Source organism: Micropterus salmoides, unplaced genomic scaffold, assembly GCF_014851395.1.
Source record: "Micropterus salmoides isolate LMB-PRFRI ecotype aquatic unplaced genomic scaffold, ASM1485139v1 Ms_hic_scaffold_13, whole genome shotgun sequence".
Lineage (NCBI taxonomy): Eukaryota > Metazoa > Chordata > Actinopteri > Centrarchiformes > Centrarchidae > Micropterus > Micropterus salmoides.
In genome coordinates, this window is record NW_024040374.1 from 29688584 (window position 1) to 29710001 (window position 21418).

The 21418-nt window shown below is 40.1% G+C and overlaps 2 protein-coding genes across 3 annotated transcripts in view; both read right to left on the reverse strand.

The window, feature by feature from the left end:
* The window catches only part of si:ch211-51h4.2, an 84848-nt gene that overhangs the window by 7075 nt on the left and 56355 nt on the right, over window positions 1-21418 (reverse strand). For both annotated transcript variants that reach the window (XM_038716830.1, XM_038716829.1), the window contains 2 exons: window positions 15966-16112; window positions 2034-2076 (listed from right to left, as the gene is read on the reverse strand). In XM_038716830.1, coding sequence (XP_038572758.1) covers window positions 2034-2076; window positions 15966-16112 — 190 coding nt within the window. The remainder of the gene's footprint in view (window positions 1-2033; window positions 2077-15965; window positions 16113-21418) is intronic.
* On the reverse strand, window positions 6581-7588 carry LOC119901247 (trichohyalin-like). The gene is made up of 2 exons (XM_038716831.1): window positions 6905-7588; window positions 6581-6821 (listed from the first exon to the last, which is right to left on the reverse strand). Exons 1-2 carry the CDS (start codon window positions 7545-7547, stop codon window positions 6772-6774), a joined length of 693 nt encoding a protein of 230 aa, XP_038572759.1. The 5' UTR covers window positions 7548-7588; the 3' UTR covers window positions 6581-6771.

Consider the following 21418-nt stretch of genomic DNA (forward strand, 5'->3'; position numbering starts at 1 on the left):
ACCGTATAATCATTCATTTATGACTTTTTTGCATTTTAATCTTCCAGATTCTCTGAATCAGCAGGTTTACATTATCTGAAATCAATCAATCTGTCAACAAATAATAAATGCCATGTGCTTGTTCACAGATTACAAGTGATACGGATAGCTGTACTGGACCTAAATATTAGAGCACCTCATAATTTTAAAACAATTTAACAAGATGCTCTAGTTTTACTAGCCAATACTTTCGAAGATACTCGTTTAGCTTAAATAAACTCAGGTGACGTTATCACTGCTTACATAACACCGTGTTAACACCGAACATACAGCAGTGTGAGCCTGCTGACTTCAGAGCATTTGGGAGCATCCTGTTCTTTTTAACCTATATTTTTCATGCATTTCCCTTTTTGCTCATCTTGTTCCATTACTGTAGATGTGGTTGTTATTAGTGTCTGTGTGTGGAGACAGTGTGGCATTGCTGTCAGTCGGCCAACAGTAATCACCATTGAAAGGTTATTAAAGACCCTCCTGATAAGCACTCTGCTAGTGGCTGAATCATCATCACAAAACAGTGCGTTAATTATAAGGAATGCTTCGATTTTGTAAATTTTCAGTACAACCCCTTAAAATGATTCAATATATTTCAGCAGGACTTCATCTGATGAACTCTGAAACTAACCCAACATTTTACAACAGACAAGACGTCAAAGTTGTGTAAACAGTCAATCCACACTGACTCCAACCTCTCTTCCTGCATCACCGCCCTCAGAACCAGCTGTCCTCTGTGCAGGTCAGCTCCTGAGGTGCTAAGTACTCCAATTTGCTAACAATTCTTTACCGGGCTGACTCACATCAGCAATTCAATGGATAAATATAATTTTGAAGTAGGTTCCAGGAAAAGTTCAGGAAGGAAACTGTTTGGACTGATGGATTTGCTAAAATGAGAAAACACTATGATTGAACCAAACAAGATACTTCATCTCAACTGAGCTGTAGACACATAATAACATTCAAAAGTGAGATACTAGGCTTAATTTAATTTACTGAAATGTTGTTATGTAATGTACATATTTTGAAGAGGTATGGACAGATTATGCCCCAATGAGCTCCTGGACACCAACATGTAAAAACAGCTGGACTACTGAGTGAATGAGTCAGGCAGGAGTCTAAAGACTGAACCATATGTCTGACATCAAACATCCCGCCAATGAAGCACCCGTGAAACATGATGCATCATCTGTCTGTTGAAGCGGATCAAACAGCTCATGAAGTTCATAATTGCAGTTCTCTTTTTGAACTAAGCTTTACGACTCAAACTCAATGTCTGTACATCTATAGCCTCCATCTAACTGTCAAGCAAACTTTAAACAAAAGAAAGAAAAGAAAAGAAAATGTGAATTAGGCGTAGTTCCATCAACTGGGTTAAAGCAAATAAACTAGGCAGTTTTGTCAGAAGTTGACGTTAAGTATGGTTGTAATAATATTTGTGTTTGTTTGTTTGTTGTATGTTTTTCTCCGCTCCAAGCCCCCCTCCCCGTTCTCTTGCGGGTTTTGATGCTTTCTGCAATTGGTGTTTCCCTCTGCTATTTCCTGTTGTTCCCACCCCCCATCCCCGCTCTCTTGCAGGTGTTGTCCTTTCTCTGTGCTGTCTGTTTGTGCCCCCCATCCCCATTAATACTCTCTTGTTAAAGTAAAATCTGTCTGGCACAACATGGTATCCAGCTCATCATACTCTATACCAGGCTGCTGGGCAGGACAGTTTTATTTTTTTATTTTTTTAAAAGCATGGTTGTAATCAAGTAGAGTTTGCAAACCGAATACAAATGGAGGAATGGAGGAACATGGAGAGAGGTCCTCAGGAATATGTTTCAATTGGGCAAGTTGTAATTGTTCCTTCATGTCAGCTAGTATTGGCCAAGTTTTATGCTGTCCAAAGATGAAGACAGCTGATCAGTCATGTGATTTAAATGCTCGCGACGTCAGAGTACTTCAGAATGTCCATGCCTTCTGGCCTATACGTCGCCAATACAAACACACATAAGGAGGCTTACCCTAGTCAGTGGAATGGTTGCAATCTCTCCTGCTTTCTCAGACCTGAAGAGAAAACAAACAGAAGAAAAAGGTGTTTTGTAACATAGGTCAGTTGAATGCAGTTAAGCGGCCTCTCCTCCTTCAGCCATTTTTTGCTGCTGTGTCATGGAGCAATCTTGATCCAGCAGCAGTATAGGCAATAAACCCCGCCCCCTGTGTTTATTACTTATTTGATGCTATAAAAAGGGGCCTCCACGTCATGATTGACAGTTGTGTCCAGCTCGCCGAGTCAGCCGTGTGTATGTGCGGGACCTCGATACTGCAGCTCCAAACCCAATCTACTGTCCATTTGTACAGTGGGAGGAAGTGGAGGCGGGTCATCCGTTTTTATATACAGTCTACAGTCCGAAGTCATTGTGTCATTACAAATAGTAATGAAGAATAGAGCAAACAACAAACAGAACAACTAAATCATGTTTTTCACCAGGTTGTACATTCACTTTGTTTCTGTCATTTAACACAGTTAACATGTGTGAAACAACATATCAGCTTCATGTGAAAAAATGATGGTGGTAAATTCATCAGGTGTCACTATTTCACAGTGTTTAAGTCTGACAACACACAAAATACCCTTTAACAATGAAGTGAATGTGATTTTGTCTTTAACTAGTGAAGCCACAGAAATAGCACAGACCAAACGTTTGCCAGCAGTTTGTGCCGACACGTCCTGCGTGCTCAACATCATGCATCAAAAAGCAAAACTTTCATTTCACACTAAGTTCGTCTGTTCCTTCACACACATTAATTAATCTTCATTAAGAGTCCCTTTCTCCTGGTAGCTGGCCACCTCCCAGCATGCACAGGTATCTCCTGGGGAGATACAAGAATACTACAGTAGGGGAAAATATTGTCCTAAATATTAAATGAGGCACAAATGGTAGTAAAACATATGGCAGGTCCGGGCTGAACCTATGAATCAGTGTTTCCATTTTAAACTCTAATTTTGGCCATTTGTCTACTGCTGCTGTAAAGTGCTGTAGGTTTCATTCGTTTGGTTCCCTCTGCTTGCTGCCCAACTAACACAACTGAGAACTTCACTCTAAAGGCTGGAGGTGGGAAAGTGGAAATTGAACAAATGAAAGACTTAAGACATTTAGAAAACACAAGCTTATGGTACAGACAGCCCAGCTGCACAATGTGTGCACAACATCTGTTAAACAGCCACTGTGTGTCCTGCATGAACACAGTGGTCGCACAGTATAATTCAAATTCAAATCAGCAGGGCTTGTCAAAATTTTTTTTACACGCACAAAGTCCATCTGTCCATCAGACACTTAAGTCCAAAGCAAGGTCTCTCAATAACTTCTGGCCAGACTGGAGTAGAATTTGGTACGTAGAAATTAATTATTCCTAGAAACTGAGTCGTAAAGAATTTGTATCAGTGGAGATGCAAGGATTGTGATTCTGTTCCCCTTTGAGGGAACTTGAACTGCGTCTGTGACACCTCACCCCGCCTGGAGTGCCTTGCTTCATAGAAAGGGCTAATGTGTCCTGTGTGCCGGTGGAGTAGTTTCATTCATAGTTCAGCCCTGCCACGCCCAGAGGCGTTCCCATAGTGTCGTCACCGACGCAGTGTCTCGTTCCCCTTCTCGGGGAACAAGGGTTACATACGTAACCCGAGACGTTATTTCAGTACAGCTGTCTATTTCTGCGTCATGTGACAAGAAGTGTCACATGATTTGGCCACTCAAGTAATAAGACTTTAGACTTGCAGCTCAGTTTTGACTTTAACATCAATGACTTGTGACTTCACTTGGACAAAACAAAGACATTGACATTGCAAAAACAGTGAAGCATCTCTATTAATTTCCTCAATTAATTTTCCTTATTAATTTCCTTAAAAACGGATACCAATTTCACAGCAGCCAGTAACACTGTTCAAGCATAAGGGAAAGTTGTGTATTTCAAAGTAGACCAGCAGGCAACAAATGATACTTTAGATCAGGGGTTTTCAAAGTCTAAGACTGCAGGCCTCCCCTCAGGCAGAGCTTGGGAAACGACCCACCCGCACATTTAGTTTACTTGGTAAGTTTCGCTCTATTCCTGGGTCCCTCTGGGATAATGATTATATTATTTGATCCCATAGACACTCAACATGTGAGCCAGAATAGCCTCTCTGAACTCTCACACATGTAGGCTATTCTCTGTGATCTCCTTTTGATAACTAAGACAATAAGTAATGTAATATTGTTTCACTTCCCGCCTCACACTTTGAAAACCCCTGCTTTAGATGATCACATTCATATGTAAAGACTGCTGTGGTCAACAAAAAACAGACGGCAACGTGCAAAACATTTAGACTAGAGATGACAAATGACTGTATATGTTGTGTCATAGGAATACATATCAAGGCACACTTGATCTGACTTTAAATTTTTTCATATATCATTATTTCTGCAAATGTACTTTTCTAATTTACTGTTTGAACCAGACTTACAGTCCACAGCTCTGTAAGGCTGTCAGCCATAATGTTGTTTGACAATGCTAACATGCTGATAAAATGTTTACCGTCTATGCTCAACATCTTAGACTAGTGTGTTAGCATGCTAATATTTTCAGGTTATTTCGTACATTGAAGTATTGGACAAACTGAACTTTTGACCTGATGACGAAAACTCATAAAATCAGCAAGGTTATTATAATTCATTCTGAGGCGTGTGTGTTAATGAGAGTCAGTATGTATGTTAGTATGGCATAAAAAATTCATATAGCCTTAAATTTGGTGAAGGGTGATTTTGGACCTGTCATTTCATAGTTAGGACCTGATGCTTACCTGTGACTAGCAAATTAACTATCTGAATTTTCTTGAAGTGCTTAACACCTGCGCATCACCTTTGTGTATTTAAACACATCTTAAAGTAAATACAAGGAGTTTTTAACAGGTTATGAAACTGTCTCAATTTAATACTGATGCCTTTATATGACCTACATAAGCAATAGAGTCCATTAGCAAGATCAGTGGCTACAATTTAAGGCATGCAGACTGAAAGAGCTTACGGCACAGTTGGACAGTGAGTAGCATGTTAGTCAGTTAAAAAATAATTAGAAGCAGACATTTTATTTAGTGGTTATGGCTGATTCTGGGGCAGGAGAAAAAGAAAAGAATTTACCGAAGAACAAAGAAGGCTAAAACGCACAGTGGTAGACAGTAACACAAAGTTCACTTTGTTTCACTATCGTTATATTACAGTTATTAATCACACAAGGTGCGTTCCACTACATGTCCCATTCACACACAGGTGGCAGATGTTACCATGCAAGGTGTTAACTGCTCATCAGCTGAAAAACTAATCTTTCACACACCGATAGCACAGCCTTGAGGTTAAGCCCTTGCCAGATCAAGATCTTTATGACGCAAGGCGGTGGAAACAACACAACTTTTGTCCACAGGGGCCGCCAAAATCAACACAAAATGAAAGCTTCTTGTGGTTGCTTTAAAAGTTCAGTATGTAGATAGATAGATAGATAGATAGATAGATAGATAGATAGATAGATAGATAGATAGATAGATAGATAGATAGATAGATAGATAGATAGATAGATAGATAGATAGATAGATAGATAGATAGATAGATAGATAGATAGATAGATAGATAGATAGATAGATAGATAGATAGATAGATAGATAGATAGATGATAGATAGATAGATAGATAGCCATGACTAGGAGCTGTTGTACAGTCTGATGGCCAGGGGGACGAAAGAGTTTTTAAGTCTGTTGGTGGAGCTGGGCTGGGACAGCAGTCTGCCACTGAACACACTCCTCTGCCCGATGAAGGTGTTGTGCAGAGGGTGGTGGGTGTCGTCCAGTATGGTCAGCAGTTTGTCCAGGGTCCTTCTTTCTGCCACTGTCATCAGAGAGTCCAGCTCTGAGCCCACCACTGAGCCAGCTCACCTCACCAGTCTGTCCAGTCGACCGCCGTCTCTCTTCTTGCTGCTTCCTCCCCAGCAAACTACAGCATAAAACAGGACGCTGGCCACCACAGACTGGTAAGGTAGGGTTTTAGTGGCATCTAGTGGGGAGGATTGCAAATTGCAACCAACGGCCTAGTCGCTGCTCACCCCTCCCTTTCCAAACGCACAGGAGAAACTACGGTGGTTGACACACTCTGCCGGCTCTTGTGCTAAATAATACGTGTGGTCCAGACCAGACTAATACTACTACTAGTACTACTACTACTTCTTCTTCGTCTTCTTTTTTGTACGTTTTCATCGTAGTGATGAAACACACTCTGTAGAGATTCTGTCCTTTTGGGCTACTGTAGAAACATGGCAGCACCACGTAAGGGGTGCAAACACAGTTTATGCGGTGTATGTAGATAGAAATGGCTCATTGTAAGGTCATCCAAACATATCGGCTCATTATGTAAAACATACTGATGTATATTATATAACATTTCTGTCAACAGATCGTAAATACTGCTTATCGTAACTACTTAATAAGTGCAACTCAAATGTTTTCGATACAGCACATATTTATTGGACTAATTCAGAAACATAGTCAATAACTCCTCTACAGAGACATTCAGAGGATGGATTTTTTGAGGATGCTGTTTCTGGACATGGTGAAACCTTCAGTGTAGCCGTTTAACTGCTCAAACAAATTGCTCTGGCAGCTCTCCTTGAAGGCAGCCCACCTTGCATAGCACTTATCTGCTGTGATCCTGCGAGCATTCTTCTTCCTCTCCATCCGATCCCATTACTTTTCAAGTCCAAACCTCAGTTTCTCCTCAGAGGACTTTGGTCTTGCTGGTTTTATCATAAGAAAAATGATTGGCATAGACAAAGTGTAGCATTGAATAACTACATTGCTATTTGAAAGAAAAGGATACAAATGAGATACACACTTTCAGATATAGGGCTTGCTTTCTCAGTGGAGGGGGGGTGGGTGTAGCCATGTGAGTGGAGCTTCTCTTCGTCAGTCTCACTCTCTGTTCCCTGCTCTCCAACCCAGTTGTTGAACAGAGTTTTTCTATTTCTCTGCTCCTGGCCCTTCAGCTCAGAGGTTAGGCAAAGCTCCGCCTCCTCGCACCTCCTCTGCTGCTCCTTTTCCAGATCACTCAGAGCGAAACTGGGCCTTGAGATCGGCTCCTCCTCCACCACCATCATCACCTTCTTCCACCGAAGCCTCTCTTTCTTCAGTTGGTCTTGTTTTTGTTTCTCCAGGGCCTTTTGCTCATGTGCCCTGTTCACTTCCTCCTCCCTCTGTTTGGCCCCCTGCCTCCTCGTCTCCTCATCAATTTCCTCATTCTGCCTTTTCAACCCTTCAGTTTTTTTCTCTCTATCCTCTTTTTCTCTTCTGCATCCCTGAAGCACTTCCAGATCAGCTCTTGTTCTGCGCTCCATATCCATTTCCTTCAGCTCTCTAAACATCTCTCTTCTGAGCTCTTTCCTTCTCTCCTCTAGGGTCAGTTTCCTAATACTCTTAACAATCTCGATTTCATTCTGGAGTTGAATTTGTTGTCTTGGCAGCATGTTTTCTTTTCTGTGTGAGTACACACAGGTTGGTTTGTTTGAGTCTGTCTTTTGTGTGGGGTTTTGTTTAAGTAATGATACCAGACAGGGGAACTCTAGAAGCAGTCATCACACTTATGCTTCTAGAATGATCAGTGTGTCAGTGTAGATTTCCAATAATATGGTTCAACCTCATGTAAAAGCTATTTTAAAGTTAAAAGTACTCCACTGATTCAAAATCACAATTCAATAAAGTTGGGGGGACTTGTGAAAGACAGGCGGAACAAAGGAGAAGGGGTAAAGATATCCTGAATTTGAGTCACTAGTATTGGTTAAGCTCCGGAAACACAGGATCAAATTCATAATTTTCACGTGACGTCACATTCCAAGGAAGACGCTCCCTCGGAGAGCAAAAAAGACGTTATTTTCCGCTGCCTGCCAACCAGTAAGCAAGTGATACACTGCTACTTTGAGTTGCTGCGAATGCTGTATGGTGGTGGTCCTTTCAGATGCACTAATCGAGGAGAAGTCAAGCCTGGGCTGTGTTAAGTGAGGGATTCCCCACAAGTTGAGTGGCGGCAGGGACGGCAGTAACGTCTGCTACACCTCTAAGCTTGTAACACAAATGTTCTGTAAAAAGTGTATTCACTCTCTGATAGTCTTGAACAATAATTAGATCCTGGTGTGCTATAGCGTTAAAGGGCCATGTCATAAACTTAAATCATACTACAGTATAAAATGATTAAAGTCTTAAAAATAATGTACTTTATGTTCACTCTTTGGTATAAACAAATACACTTACAATAAATTACAACTCAAATACTTACTGCATATTTATTTATTTACATTACATTATGCATGTTTGCAAATCTTTCTGTATTTTTGGGAATGTGACTTTATAAAACACAAATTAAATATATACGTTTGTGGATCTGGAAATATTTGTGGATCATGGTACACATTTGTGGATTGTACTCTGTAGGTTATTGATGTAACTATTGATGATGTGGTGATCACTAAGACAATAAAAGTATTCCCCAACCAGAACACAATACCGCCAGAGTGAGACTGAATGTTGGCATGAAGGAGGCAAAGCAGTGACATCAGCAGAGAGTGGAGAGAGAACAACACCAAAGATATGTGGCAGGTGGTCAAAAAAAATCACAGGCTACAAAAGCAGGAGCTCCCCTTCATGTGTGAGGCCACATTACCTGATGAACGCTGTTTATGCTTACTTTAATCTCAGCTGTAAAGTCTACTCCACCTTCCCATCTGTCTAGTCTGAACAACTACCGTCCTGTGGCTCTCACCCTGGTATCAAACAACTATGAGACTTCATATCAGAACAGTGGTGCACAGAAAATAACTTACTGCTCAACGTCAGCAAAACCGAGGAGCTGATAATAGCTTAAGAAGGCCAAATTCCCACGAAAAGTACTTGTCAGCTTTTACAGAGGAGCAATAGAAAGCATCCTGACTGGAAACATCACAAACAGGCAAGGGATGTGCACGGCCCGGCACCGGAGGGCCCAAAGGATACTGTACCCAGGACACTACCCATCCAGCCACAGCCTGTTCACCCTGATGCCTTCTGGGAAGAGATATCGAAGTTTCAGCTGCCGCACCACCAGAATGCAGAGCAGATTTTCCCTTAGGCTGTGAGACTCTATAATTCATCCTCACCGCATCCACATAAAAGTTTATTTCTGTGCATCATATCTTATCATTTTTGTATATTTTATTTGCTTTTTGTAGCATAATGGGAACTACAAACTGCATCTCACATTTCAACCCTGTTGTAAAATGATGAATAAATGTACCTTGTACTTTGTAATAAAGTCCAATTAAAAAAAACTAAGTAACTAATAAAAACTTCCATAACAGCTGTGATAATGAGAAGCTGAGTGGGTTTATCACACTGGTTAAGGAGATTCCTCTGTCAGCATTTGTATCACTTGTTTTCTCCACTGAGGCTGCTGCCAGTGAAACTACAGTACATCCTCCCCTAAATGACATGTTGCAGATAGCAACAACTGACCCTTCACTAAACCCTGCCTCAGTTACTGTTAAACTCAATTTCAGACAGAAGAACACAAAAGAATGCTTGCAGACTGAAATGACAAATGTAGCCGACAGAGCTGTAGCTAACTAACATTAACGGAGTTTGTTGTGACTGTCACAGACTCCGGTTGATTCGAGTGAAAACAAGAACACTGTAAAAGGGTCTTAAATATGGATATGCAATCAGGGATTTGCAATGACACAAACAAGATCTGAGCCTAAATCAGTTTATGATCCATGTAGAAGACATGGAAATTAAGAAACAGCATTGTTCTTGTATTGTAGTGTGGAGTCAGTCAAGCTTAGTATGGTCCAGTATTGTAAGAAAAAATGTAATAAAAGTAAAAATGTTTACTATACAATGCATATGATACTTGGACAAGCAACATAAAGTTTAGATGTATCTTTTATTGTTAGTATTTTCAAACTTTTACACAGGGAAAGGATTTGAGGATTGAGAACAGCACAGAGCAGCTAAATATACCATCCAGGATCTGTGTAGGGCTAGGGCTCCAGGGCTGCCCCCAACTAAAGATTTTCCTAGTTGACTAGTAGTCGTTAGTTTAAGCAATTAGTCGACTAGTCAATGCACGTTTATGATATTCACGGCATTATTTAAATATATACATTATTTTGGGGGCATCAGAAAATGGTTTCAGTTCCAGAGGGGAGAAAGACCATTTTTAGACCGCTTTCAGGTCTAAAAATCAGAATGTCACATCATTTCAATGATAAAATGTAAGAATGCAGTGTAGAATTACAGTAAAAAATACTTAAAAAATGATCATATGTGGAGGCGAGTGGAGCCACGGGCTTAATTTCCCCCAGGTCATTTGCATCAAATTACCCCATCGCTGCCATTTTCACAAACATGTGTCATCCAACGGTTTAGAGCTAAGGTCATGCTAGCAGTATAGCCTCAAATTGTAACTTCCACAAGCACTAACACGTGTGAGATTTTTTTCAAACTTGTCTGTAATTGTTCAGACACAAGAATCATGAGATAAATACAATACACATGTAGACGCAGCAGCCGGTAGCTCTTTCAAACCTGGCTAAACTTTTCCATTTGTTTGGTGATTATTATTGAAGTATTATTACAGTATTGATAAAATTCTGTTTGCAGTCTATCCATCCACATAAAGTATTTTTTGAAGCTTAAGTCTTAATCATAATATTAAACTGTCCCTTCTTCATCGGGTCTGTACTTCATTCATAAAAGTGAACTGAGATATTGCAGACAATTTTCGTGAAGTTATTTAAGTATTTCCTTTCATCTGCCTCAGCCTTGATCCACTCATCATAGTAGATTCAATGATGTCTCTTGTCATGTTTGAATGTTCACATTCTTTGCCTTTGTCAGTTTCCCAGGCAACACAACAAAACAAATGTTTCATGTCAATTACAATGTACAAAGTAGATGTATTTCTCATTTTCCAACATGGAGTTGTTTAGAGAGACTAAGTTATAGTCAGCCACTGTATTTCACTTTATTTAAGGTTTGCAAAGCTTCGACAGAAACTAATTAAAGAAACAAGATGACTGAAATCCCCTTCCCAGTACTCAGAGTTAGGAATGATTACCAAAGCAAGACTGGAAGCAAGAAATGTTTGGGGGCTATCATTTCTGCCAGTGGAGTTGTCACTAACCTCTGAGAGATATATTTACTATTTCATATTTCTATCTGTAAAATTAAACAAATAAAAGATTTAGGGCTGACCCCGAATAGGAATGCACGCAAAACTCTGCACAAGACCGGTGACAGGAGAGAGAGAGAAAAGGGTCTTCAAAAAGCCTCAGTTTAGCTGGAAATTTACAGTGTAAGCCGAATGAACAGAGACTGCAGCTCTGCAGTATTGCAAGATTAATCAGTCAGCCAGTCCATCGCAGGGCCACACATAGACAAACAACCACTCACAGTCACATCCACACCAAGGACAATTTAGAGACACCAATTAACGCGGACACGGGGGGAACATGCAAACTCCACACAGAAAGGCTGGGGCTAACCACTGCACCACCGCCCGCCCCACATCTTTCAGAACAAAACAAAAAGCAGAAATTTCTGTTCAGGACTAAAATGCTTAAGTCTTATCATCTCTATACCACATTGATGACTTGTGTTGACCTTCTTAATCTTGGATATTATAAGATGTTGACTTGGCTTTTTCTACCTATGAAAACATTTTCAATATTTGTGGGGTTTTTTTTTTAACAGTTTAACAGCAGAGAGATTTACATCATCAATATTTACACGTCTCAACCATACCACTGCTTGGTATGGATGTCAACTTCACTAATTCTGCTTGTAAACCTGGCCTGACCCTAACAAATCTCTAGCGATACACAAATGTAAAAATGGTAAAACCAATCTCAAGCATCATTTTCTTTCACTGGGGTACCGCAAGGAGGAAATTAAAAGGTTTGACATTTGGCAGAGAATCTTCTCATCTTCACTATGTTTGAGTCCACCTCCTCTCATCCTGCTGGAGTCTTGTGCTGACAGCACAGACCACCCACCGATTGCTTAATCTGGTTTTTCGGCATCGTGATTAATCACCAACTAACTCGTTCATGTTTGCACTAAACAACATCAGAAAATTCAGGTACCACCTGACAGTATGCCACTCAATACCTTGTACAGGCACTGATCATCTCTTGCCTTGACCACTGTAAGGCCCTTTTTGCACAGCTGCCAGCATGCACAGTGAAAACTCATGGCTGCATGACTTCAATCAGCCAAAGACAGCTCATGTCGCTCCACTTTTCATTACTCTCCACTTGTGCCCTGTCGCTGCTCATAGTAAGTTGAAGTCACTAATGCTAGATTGCCAACTATCGTCCCCATTTTTACTAGGAAAACAGCAATACCTTCTTTCAGCATTAAATTATATTTTACCATTTCTCAGTACTGCATCACTGAGCACATGTGGCTCCATCTAAAAAATATGTTAATGACATTTAATTGTCAAGCTGCATTAATAATGAGCTGTTATTTAGCCAGGTATATGTTCTGTAATGCTCAAACTGTTAAATGATCAACAATTAAAAAGCTAATTAAAATAAATGTCTTATCTTTGAATTACACTGAAGTGCTATTTACATAAAGTGAATCCTTTTTTTTGTGCTTTGTCTTTATTCATTTTGGTACAAACCGCTTGTGAAAGTGTACAATACCTCAGTTTGGTTTAGCTGAACCTTGTACAGTGGTGATCTTGGGCTCTCGATTTCAAAATGTTGATAGTATTAAACAGTATCTTTGATGGGGATCAGGAATGGCATTATTGCCCACATTTCTTCAAGGTAGCGAGACCATCTGTACACAACACATCAGCTGTGGTCTAACTCCATGAGCGCAGATTGTTTGACAACAAATGAACGTGTAAATAACGGTATGTAAATACAACAACCCCAGCAACTATGCAGGAATACACATTCACTGTCACATAAATGTGTCCATAAGTCTGCAGCACCAGTGCACACTGGGAAGCTTTTCCACATGACTTATCACAGGACGCCACAGTATCTTAACGTCTGTGATGTCTTTCAATGTTCATCTTTTTTGCTTGCCACATTTGTTCACAACAAGGCACTCTACCACAAGGCCACCAGGACCTTTAAAGGGATGTGTTGACCATATAAAGCATTCAGATGGATGTAGAACAGGTGACATTTATTACTGTCGCACATCGCGATTACGCTGTGTGGACGCAACGTGATTATGATGCCGCTGTTTGCAAAGAGGAGGAAGAGAGAAAATAGCAAGGGACGAAGAAGATAGTGTCCAAAGTATGGGATTATTTCAAGCTAAAAGAAAACAACAACTGTCCACCGTAAAACGAAACTTATGTCGCCTCTGCAACCGCACGACGGCACCTGATCAGAAAGCCCTGGTGTTCTGCCAGCAGACCGCAGGCAACATAACAGCAACTAGCATTTAACTGAAATCATGATTGATTGTTGAGTTGAAGGCTAGCCAAAGTAAGCCGCAGACCTCAGCTGAAAGTGTGCACACCAGGAGAACAACAAATGCACTGTTGTTCTCCTGGTTGGACCGTGAGTTTGGGTTGTAACATCACACTCATGAGTTAACAGGGTGTCGGGGAGCTGCACCTTAGTATAACTTGTATAGCACTCGGGGGATGTTTGTGTTGGTAAAGCAGCTGTCTGGTTGCTGGTCTGATGTTTGCTGTATGACACACTATGAATTTCCGAAAGGACCAATACATATCTATCATCTATCAACGTACACAGCTGATCCCGTTACCCGGGTGGGGGGTGCTGCGGCCAAGCAAAAGTACTTCTTAAACGACACAACGATGAATCGATGAAATCATCTATAGAAGCTTCGAGTACTAAAATCATTGTTAGCTGCAGCCCTACTTTGCATACATTTAGAACTTGTTCTATGCAGGCTTTGATAAACTCAGCCCCCTGTTTTTGACTAAGGCAGTCTTGACAACAGCCCAACACAGCACATGCATACTTGGACTCTGCAACATATGGACAAAATTATCAAGATATTCTTTTTCCTACAATTTGCACATCTCCCAAACTTTTACAAACTACTCCACAATCAGCATTACCTGAGGAGTATCACTCATCCCAAAACTACAAAGTGTCTAAAAGCAAACTGTTGTGTCTGATCCCTGACAGAACACATGAGACTCTTTTATCTGTTATTACCCCCTTCAACATGGCTTTAAATGCGCAAAGCTGCTCTGAAAGACTCAACAGATTAGGGGGAAATGGTTGGGAGGATACACTTCAAAAATGTATAAAATTCCACTAGAGGGCAATGTTGGTCTATATAAGCCACAGCTCTGCTAGGCAGGGAGAGGAGACCGTCACTGAGGTTGTCTTAGCCATGTGGGTCACAGGAGCTCTGCTTTTTTAAAGAGATGAACAATGAACAGTGATGGGTAAAGGGGGGGTGGGGGGGGTGGGGGGAATAACACAGAAATAAAAATTCATGCCAAGCAATCAGAATGAAAAACGGTTGTTCTGCAAATCAGTGGAATGAAGGAGGATTTAATGGAAAGGGATGGCCTGAGCCAGGGAGCTATTACAATTGAAACATGCTTTGAAATAATTACATATTCAGTACAAGAGCTGTTAATTGTGCGCATTCACGCAATTCTCTGCTGATGTATCATCACTGTCACCTTTGGGCATCAACAGAATAGCATACTGTACAATTCCAATGACAAAAAGCTAACTTAGTATTAGAAATGACAATCTGGTGCTGTTTTATGATGTCAGAATGGGATGGGACAATGTAATGGAGTAAAAAGAGCATCATGCCTGCCAAATTATTTAAGGACTGAGCTGATGTCAATGGATGTCATCTGACAATATGTCATTCTACCTCAGACACTTGAGGACAGCTTTGATAGGTTTTTGTTCTGTTTTTCTTTTTTTTATTCTTTTTTTGAGATGTGGCCCTAAAGAACATCATTATCCATACCTGCAGTGCTTTCGTGAGTCTGGATGTTGATCTGTCACAACAGTTTTAAACTCAACCTTCAAATGCTGTTTCCAAGGTCGAGAATGAAATGAATCAAACTTATGGCCCGGATCTCAGAATCAAGGACATTTGATAAATCTACAGATCAACAACAACTAAGCAAACTACATCTGCTGATTGAGAATCATGTAATATGATTTAAAGCTCCAGAACAAGCGAGTAAGTGGAAGTTAAATTGAGACCGTCGGTCAACTGCTTTTTACAAGGTATGAACTGTCAACTTCCATTTTAAACCAGCTGTTTAATAGCTTTACAATGAGTTTCAACTAAGGAGTTTTGCTAATGTCAGCCCAGTGTGGTGGGGTTCATTACAGAAAGTAAAAATGTAATCCAAACTGACTACAGGAGGAAATCCCTGTTTATGCACACAAGGAGAGGGATAAAGCAGTTATTTAACCTGAAGATGACAGACAGCAAACTGTACTCTGGACTGATGCTCATTTTCATATCAACATCTTCTAACAAGGAACATTTAGCAATTTTTAATTAAATAATTATATAATGAATCTATATTGCAGCAAAGATGACAGACAGGTCCGTCATGTTCAGCTAAAGTAAAATGGACTGGAATCAGACCTTTTGTATGTCTAACCTCTAAAGTAGAGGCAACCAAAACTCAAACTTACACAGTAAGTGAAAACCTTGGTTCATCTAATATCTCTAGAAACGTAATTGAATCAGCTGGAATAAAATGTCCACTGCAGGACGGACAAAGAAGTGCTTCGCCTTACAAAAAATATGTTTAAGCAACAATAACTTGCATGAAGTACTGTAGGTCGGAGGCCAAATGATTGTTGGTTAAGATGAAATGCACAAAACAGGACAAGAGAGCATTCAGAGTAAAGACTCACTCTTCTAGTGAGATGTTGGAGTACAGCAGAGGGGAGATGGAGGAATGAGGACCAGACAAGCTGCTGGTGTTGGGCTTTGTTGTCTCAGCTACCATCCACCTCTCTGGTAATGACGTCTGGGGGACAATTTCCAGCACTGCCCAGCACCTGAAACACACAATAAAGTTACTAAAGGCAGATGAGAATTACAATCACTCAATCGGGAACCTCCGGGTCTTAAAAGTGAAGCCAATGCAAAGGGCCTTTTTCTTGCATTCTTTCTAACGGCCAGCAGGGGGCGAGTTCTGTGGTTGCAAAAAGAAGTCTGATTCTATTGGATACATAGATGCATGGTGTAAATTTCATCAGCGCTGTTGAAAAAGGAGTCGGAGTTAAGATGTTCATTCTTCCTGTAAGCACATTTTGTTTTAAGCCTGTATTTCACTAACCAAAATTAGCATCCCAGTTAATATCACAGTTAACATGAATTACGGATGCACCTTGCTAACCAAGCTAGCTAGTGCCACCGTTTTGTTCATATATGGTCACGTCCAGTGCCTGGTTGCAAGAAATCAAGATTTTTATTTTTTTTTTCAGTTCATAAACTTTATTGCTTCAATACAAGATACCGACAAACAGTATGAGTACAGAGCGGAGAACTTACCATGGGAATAAAAACATAGCAATGAAAATATAAAGAATACATAAAATGAAATAAATAATAATAAAGACTGAAATAAAATAAAAGGAGCAGGGGTTATAAATCTACAAATATATTGTGTAAAGTACATAAGTACCTTCTTCTGTGGTATTCCATGCAATACAAACATACATATACCTCCACTCATGTTACGCCATTGTCAACATGCCAGCTCCAACTCATTTTTATAGCAAATGAATGTCCTCCCCATGCTCATTTTCATCATAATAGCTGAAATAAGACAGGGCAGACTTTGATCAAATTCCCAACACTTGTACCTACTGTACCTGACTATAGCAAAGTGGATTATTAAAAACACTATTTACACAATTTTAGTTTTATATTTTTCTTATTCTACAGCCACTACTGGTGTCCTACAGCTGGAACATGAAAAAAACTGATTGATATAGAGTTCACTATGAAGCTAAGCCAACATGGAGGTCTTAATGGTTACTGGTTACTTACTTGGTTAAGAGTGCCAAAACTGGAACACAGATTGGAAAATAATTGTTTCCTGTGGCATGGTAGCAACTTAGCTTTCTGGGATTCTATGAAACAACTTATTTATCAATGCATGTTTCAGAAAGCTGCTGTTTGATGTCCAAACACAGTGCAGAGGAATTTTATGACCACCCAACACAAGTGACTACAGCATTGATAGCTGTTCTGTGCTCACTTAAAAAATGTAACCATAAGCCATCCCAAAATTTCCAAAGATGTCATATGTCATTTTAGCAAAATCTATAGTGTAAGAAGTATCATTAAATCATTTTCATTAAAAACAATGGGTACATTTCTATATAACAGACAGGACAGGCTTCAGTTCCTTTTAGGAGGAAGTTGCCCCGTTCTGTCCCAAGGCTACACCATGTCCTCAGATTTAAAGAAAGACACTTCACTCATCAATATTTCTATGTGAACAATGGATCAAACAACTATGTGTAATGTGATGAACCCAAACAGAATTATCATCCACCTCGGCAGTTCCCTTCAGGTCTGGTTGTTTTAGCGTATTTCAGCTTATTGTTCTGGTTTTATGTTGCAGAGCTTTACTGTTTTGATTGATTCTCACCACTGTCTTCAGCCTCGTTTCCCAATGCAGCAGGCGGCTGTTTTCAGAGAAAAGGCTCTGATAGACCCACTTTACACAACCTGCTCAGCACCAAACAGACAAAGTTCGCGGCTAGCAGGTGAACACAGTGAAGCATTTGAAACGAAGTGCCTTCTCATCCCCCCCTGTGTACTGTGCACTCAGCTCTGGGCAACAAAGTACCACATAGATGAGCAAGGTCGGGAAAGAACTGTTGGAGTGATGCTTGTGCTGAGTGTTTCGCCACCATGAAAACAGGGCCCTTCATGTAAAACATATTGTTAAGGAGCTGTGTCAAAGATGTTTGTTAATATTCATAACATCTAATATGTATTGCTAGATTTACTGCAGTAAATACCTCTGAGCCTCAGTTATATAATGTTTGTATTATTATGTAGTTATGACCTCCAGTAAATCATCAAAAGAATTTTACACAACCTGAAGTTTCCTCTATGAAAACGTTTCAAATAATTCAGTATCAAAAATCAAACATTTCACAGGATTGTCCTCTGCTGAAATGTTTTAATACACAGTAGTGTATGGTATATGTTGTCTTTTGAGCTTAGCAGGTTTCCCATGTTAGATGTGTGCTAACAAGCCATTTTTTTATAGTAAAATCAATGTTGCAGGCAAGGAAACATTCACGCTTTTACAGATGTATCAATTTTCCCCTTTGCCCAAGGCAACCATTTATATCTGGTAACATTTTAAGTAGGTGTCGATCTCAAAACAACTGTGTTTTTGAAGTTTGTGTTTAATTGGCAATTTGACTTCAAAATGTTGAGCTGCTCTTCTGAAGCAAGAGTATAATGAATTATTACCACTATTGCTGATGTAAATGTTGAATATAAAAACATGTTTTGGTGTGTTTAAAGGAATTTTACCATGTCGGGGTCCCTGTTGTAGCGCATTTCAATTTCACGTCTTTGCTCAAGAAACTAATTTGTGTAGGTGAGTCCTTTTGCTGTCTCTGATCTTTTTCCAGTGTCCAAAAGATGATCCAGCAAACTGTTAAATGTACCATATTGTTTTGGCGCTATCATTTGAAAGTCAAATGTGCCACCAGTCAGAAAAAAGTAAGTGGTGTTAGTTCGCCTCAGCAGACACTGCAAAGACAGATTCATGAATCAACATTCAAGATATCTGCTATGCAAGAATGCAGTAAGCATAGGACATATGTCAACATATCTGCCAGAACAGGTAGATGATCTGTCCTGAAATAAGCACTAAAAAGGCACATTGTTACCTTTTTCTTCCTTTGAGATACTGCCCCAATCCTGGGATATGATCAAAGGCTCCGAAACAACTACTTAACGTCCACATGGGGACAAACTCTGTCACAACTTTTAGGCCAGCGTAGATGAAAAGTCAGAAGAAGAATAGAAATTGTGTCTTTCACTAAAAACAGGGCAAACTTCATCTGCTGAGGAAGAATGAATCTCATCTAGATTTACATTACATCACGGACTTGATACAATGCCTCTTGACTTATGGTGTCTTATTTGAAGAAGTTCATACTGGATTACACAAAGGAGTATCCCACATTACAACAATATAACTGAGTCAAGTCAGGTTAATTTTATTTATGTTGCCCAATATCACAAATCACAATTTGCCTCAAGGGGCTTTAACTCAGACTATACTGTCACATGTGCTTATTAGCAGCTCAGACCAGCCTGATAATCCTTTAGGGTACAGCTAGGTTTTCTAAAAACAAAAGCAGGAGACTGGGTAACAGAGGATGAATCACAAGTTCTATGTTTGAAACCAAAGGCCGTAAAGTTAGGCTTCAGGGAGAGAGAGAAAGCAAGTCATGGACAAGTAAGTTTTCTCCTCTCTCTGCGGCATTGGCTGCTGGTCTCTTTGAATTGGCAGTGCAGAGTGCAGCTCTGAGAGATTTATCCATTCATTTGTTGTGGCTACGCTCGAATGCACCCAACAACACACCATTTCTATTTTATTCTACTAGTCTTTCACTCTGCTGGGTGGCTCAACAGAATTATGTCCCCGACGATAATTATCAATCAAAATTATGGTCTAAAAAATAGAGGCAGAGGAAATTGCTTACCAGGGCGTCAAGCAGGAAAGGGACCTCAAAAAGTAGTAGTAGTGTGATAAGAGAGAGAGAGAGGTTAGAGAAAGGAAGGCGAGAGAGAGGATTTGCATCTGTGCAGTGTAAGCTATGATGATTTCAGTCAACTTATAGTGACAAACTGTGCTAGACTTCAAGCCTTTTGAAGAACAAATAATGTCAATTCAAATGCATTACATAAACCTTTGAGTTCATTTATTCCAACATAGTTTTGAGCTATTTTATATGTTGTCAAGTGTGGAGTGTTTATGATCTCTGGCAGTCTACAAAAAGAGAGTTAGTGGAAAGATGCGTGACAGAAGTCCTTCCAGTGACTAACTGAATGCTTTCTTTGTATTAGTTTTAAATGGGTTCTACACCCTTACACTCTTGAAAACATAATATTCCTTGAGGTTTGTGGCTAGAATGTACCACATCTCAATGATGTCTGTGAAATGAAGTGGAAAAGGGCCGGATTATGCAAAAATACTTAGTTTGTTTCCTTGCGCAGTGTCTACACAGGAGGTGTAGCGTGAGCAGCACATTAGCAGAGTGGCTTCAGTGCTCATCTGTGTCTGCACAGGATGCGTTCAGCCACAGTGTGAGTGTAGGTCACCCATGTTTTAGCAGCACTCAGAGCCCAACACACAATCACATCAGTTAGACAAGAAGCATAATAATGCGCTTCGAGCAGGGTGGATAGTGCGGGTGAAACATGAGTTGTTGATTAAAATACAGACATGCATGATATGGACGCCTGCCTCCTGTGCTAGTCTGCACAATGTTCTGAAGTGGGTAGTAACACTGATTACGTACTATCATTCTTGTTTAAATATCATACCGGTAAAACAACTCAAGATTGAACACCTAATACTTACAAATTCACACACTGAAGATGTACAAGACCAGCGTGTGTTTGAGGATAACTAGTCTGTAGACCATGTTGTATGACAGTGCCTTAAGGCAAAAATGTTTATAGCTGTTACAAATTTCCACGCGAGAGGTACGCTATAATTGTTACAATGGGGAAAGAGGCACACACTTCAGGACAGTCTCTCCTTTAAGAAGAAAGTCCTCACAGCCAATTGTTTGTATACACAAAAAGTGATGGAAGTAGTATGAAGAATGTAAAAAAGAGGAGCATGAGTAAGTACTTCCAATCCTGTTTACTTCCTTAACTTTGCATATCTGCTACATGAAGCTGGGATTCCTGTCAGATTTTGGAAAAATACAAAAATTGTTGGATGCAGCCACAGGTTTGCTTGATCACCTAACACACACGTTAGGTGATCCAACAAGTACTTAATTTTAAGGATAAAGACCCCTTAATGCACACTTTGCCAACCAACCCAATACAAGTCTGTAAATATAAGCCCCATAAAAGGGGGTGTACATTACTTACTGCATCCACTGAAGTTTAGTGCCTTATGAAGAGGCAGGGTAATGGATGTTCATAGAAACAAAATTATAAAACATATTCACAGCTGTTACACACAGCCAGGGCAGGCATGGATCATTTGAATGGGTCGGTACATAAGACAAATGAACCATAAGGTACAGTAGTAATGGGAGTCTCTTGTTGCAAGAGTCGGCAGATTGGACCGCAACAGCTG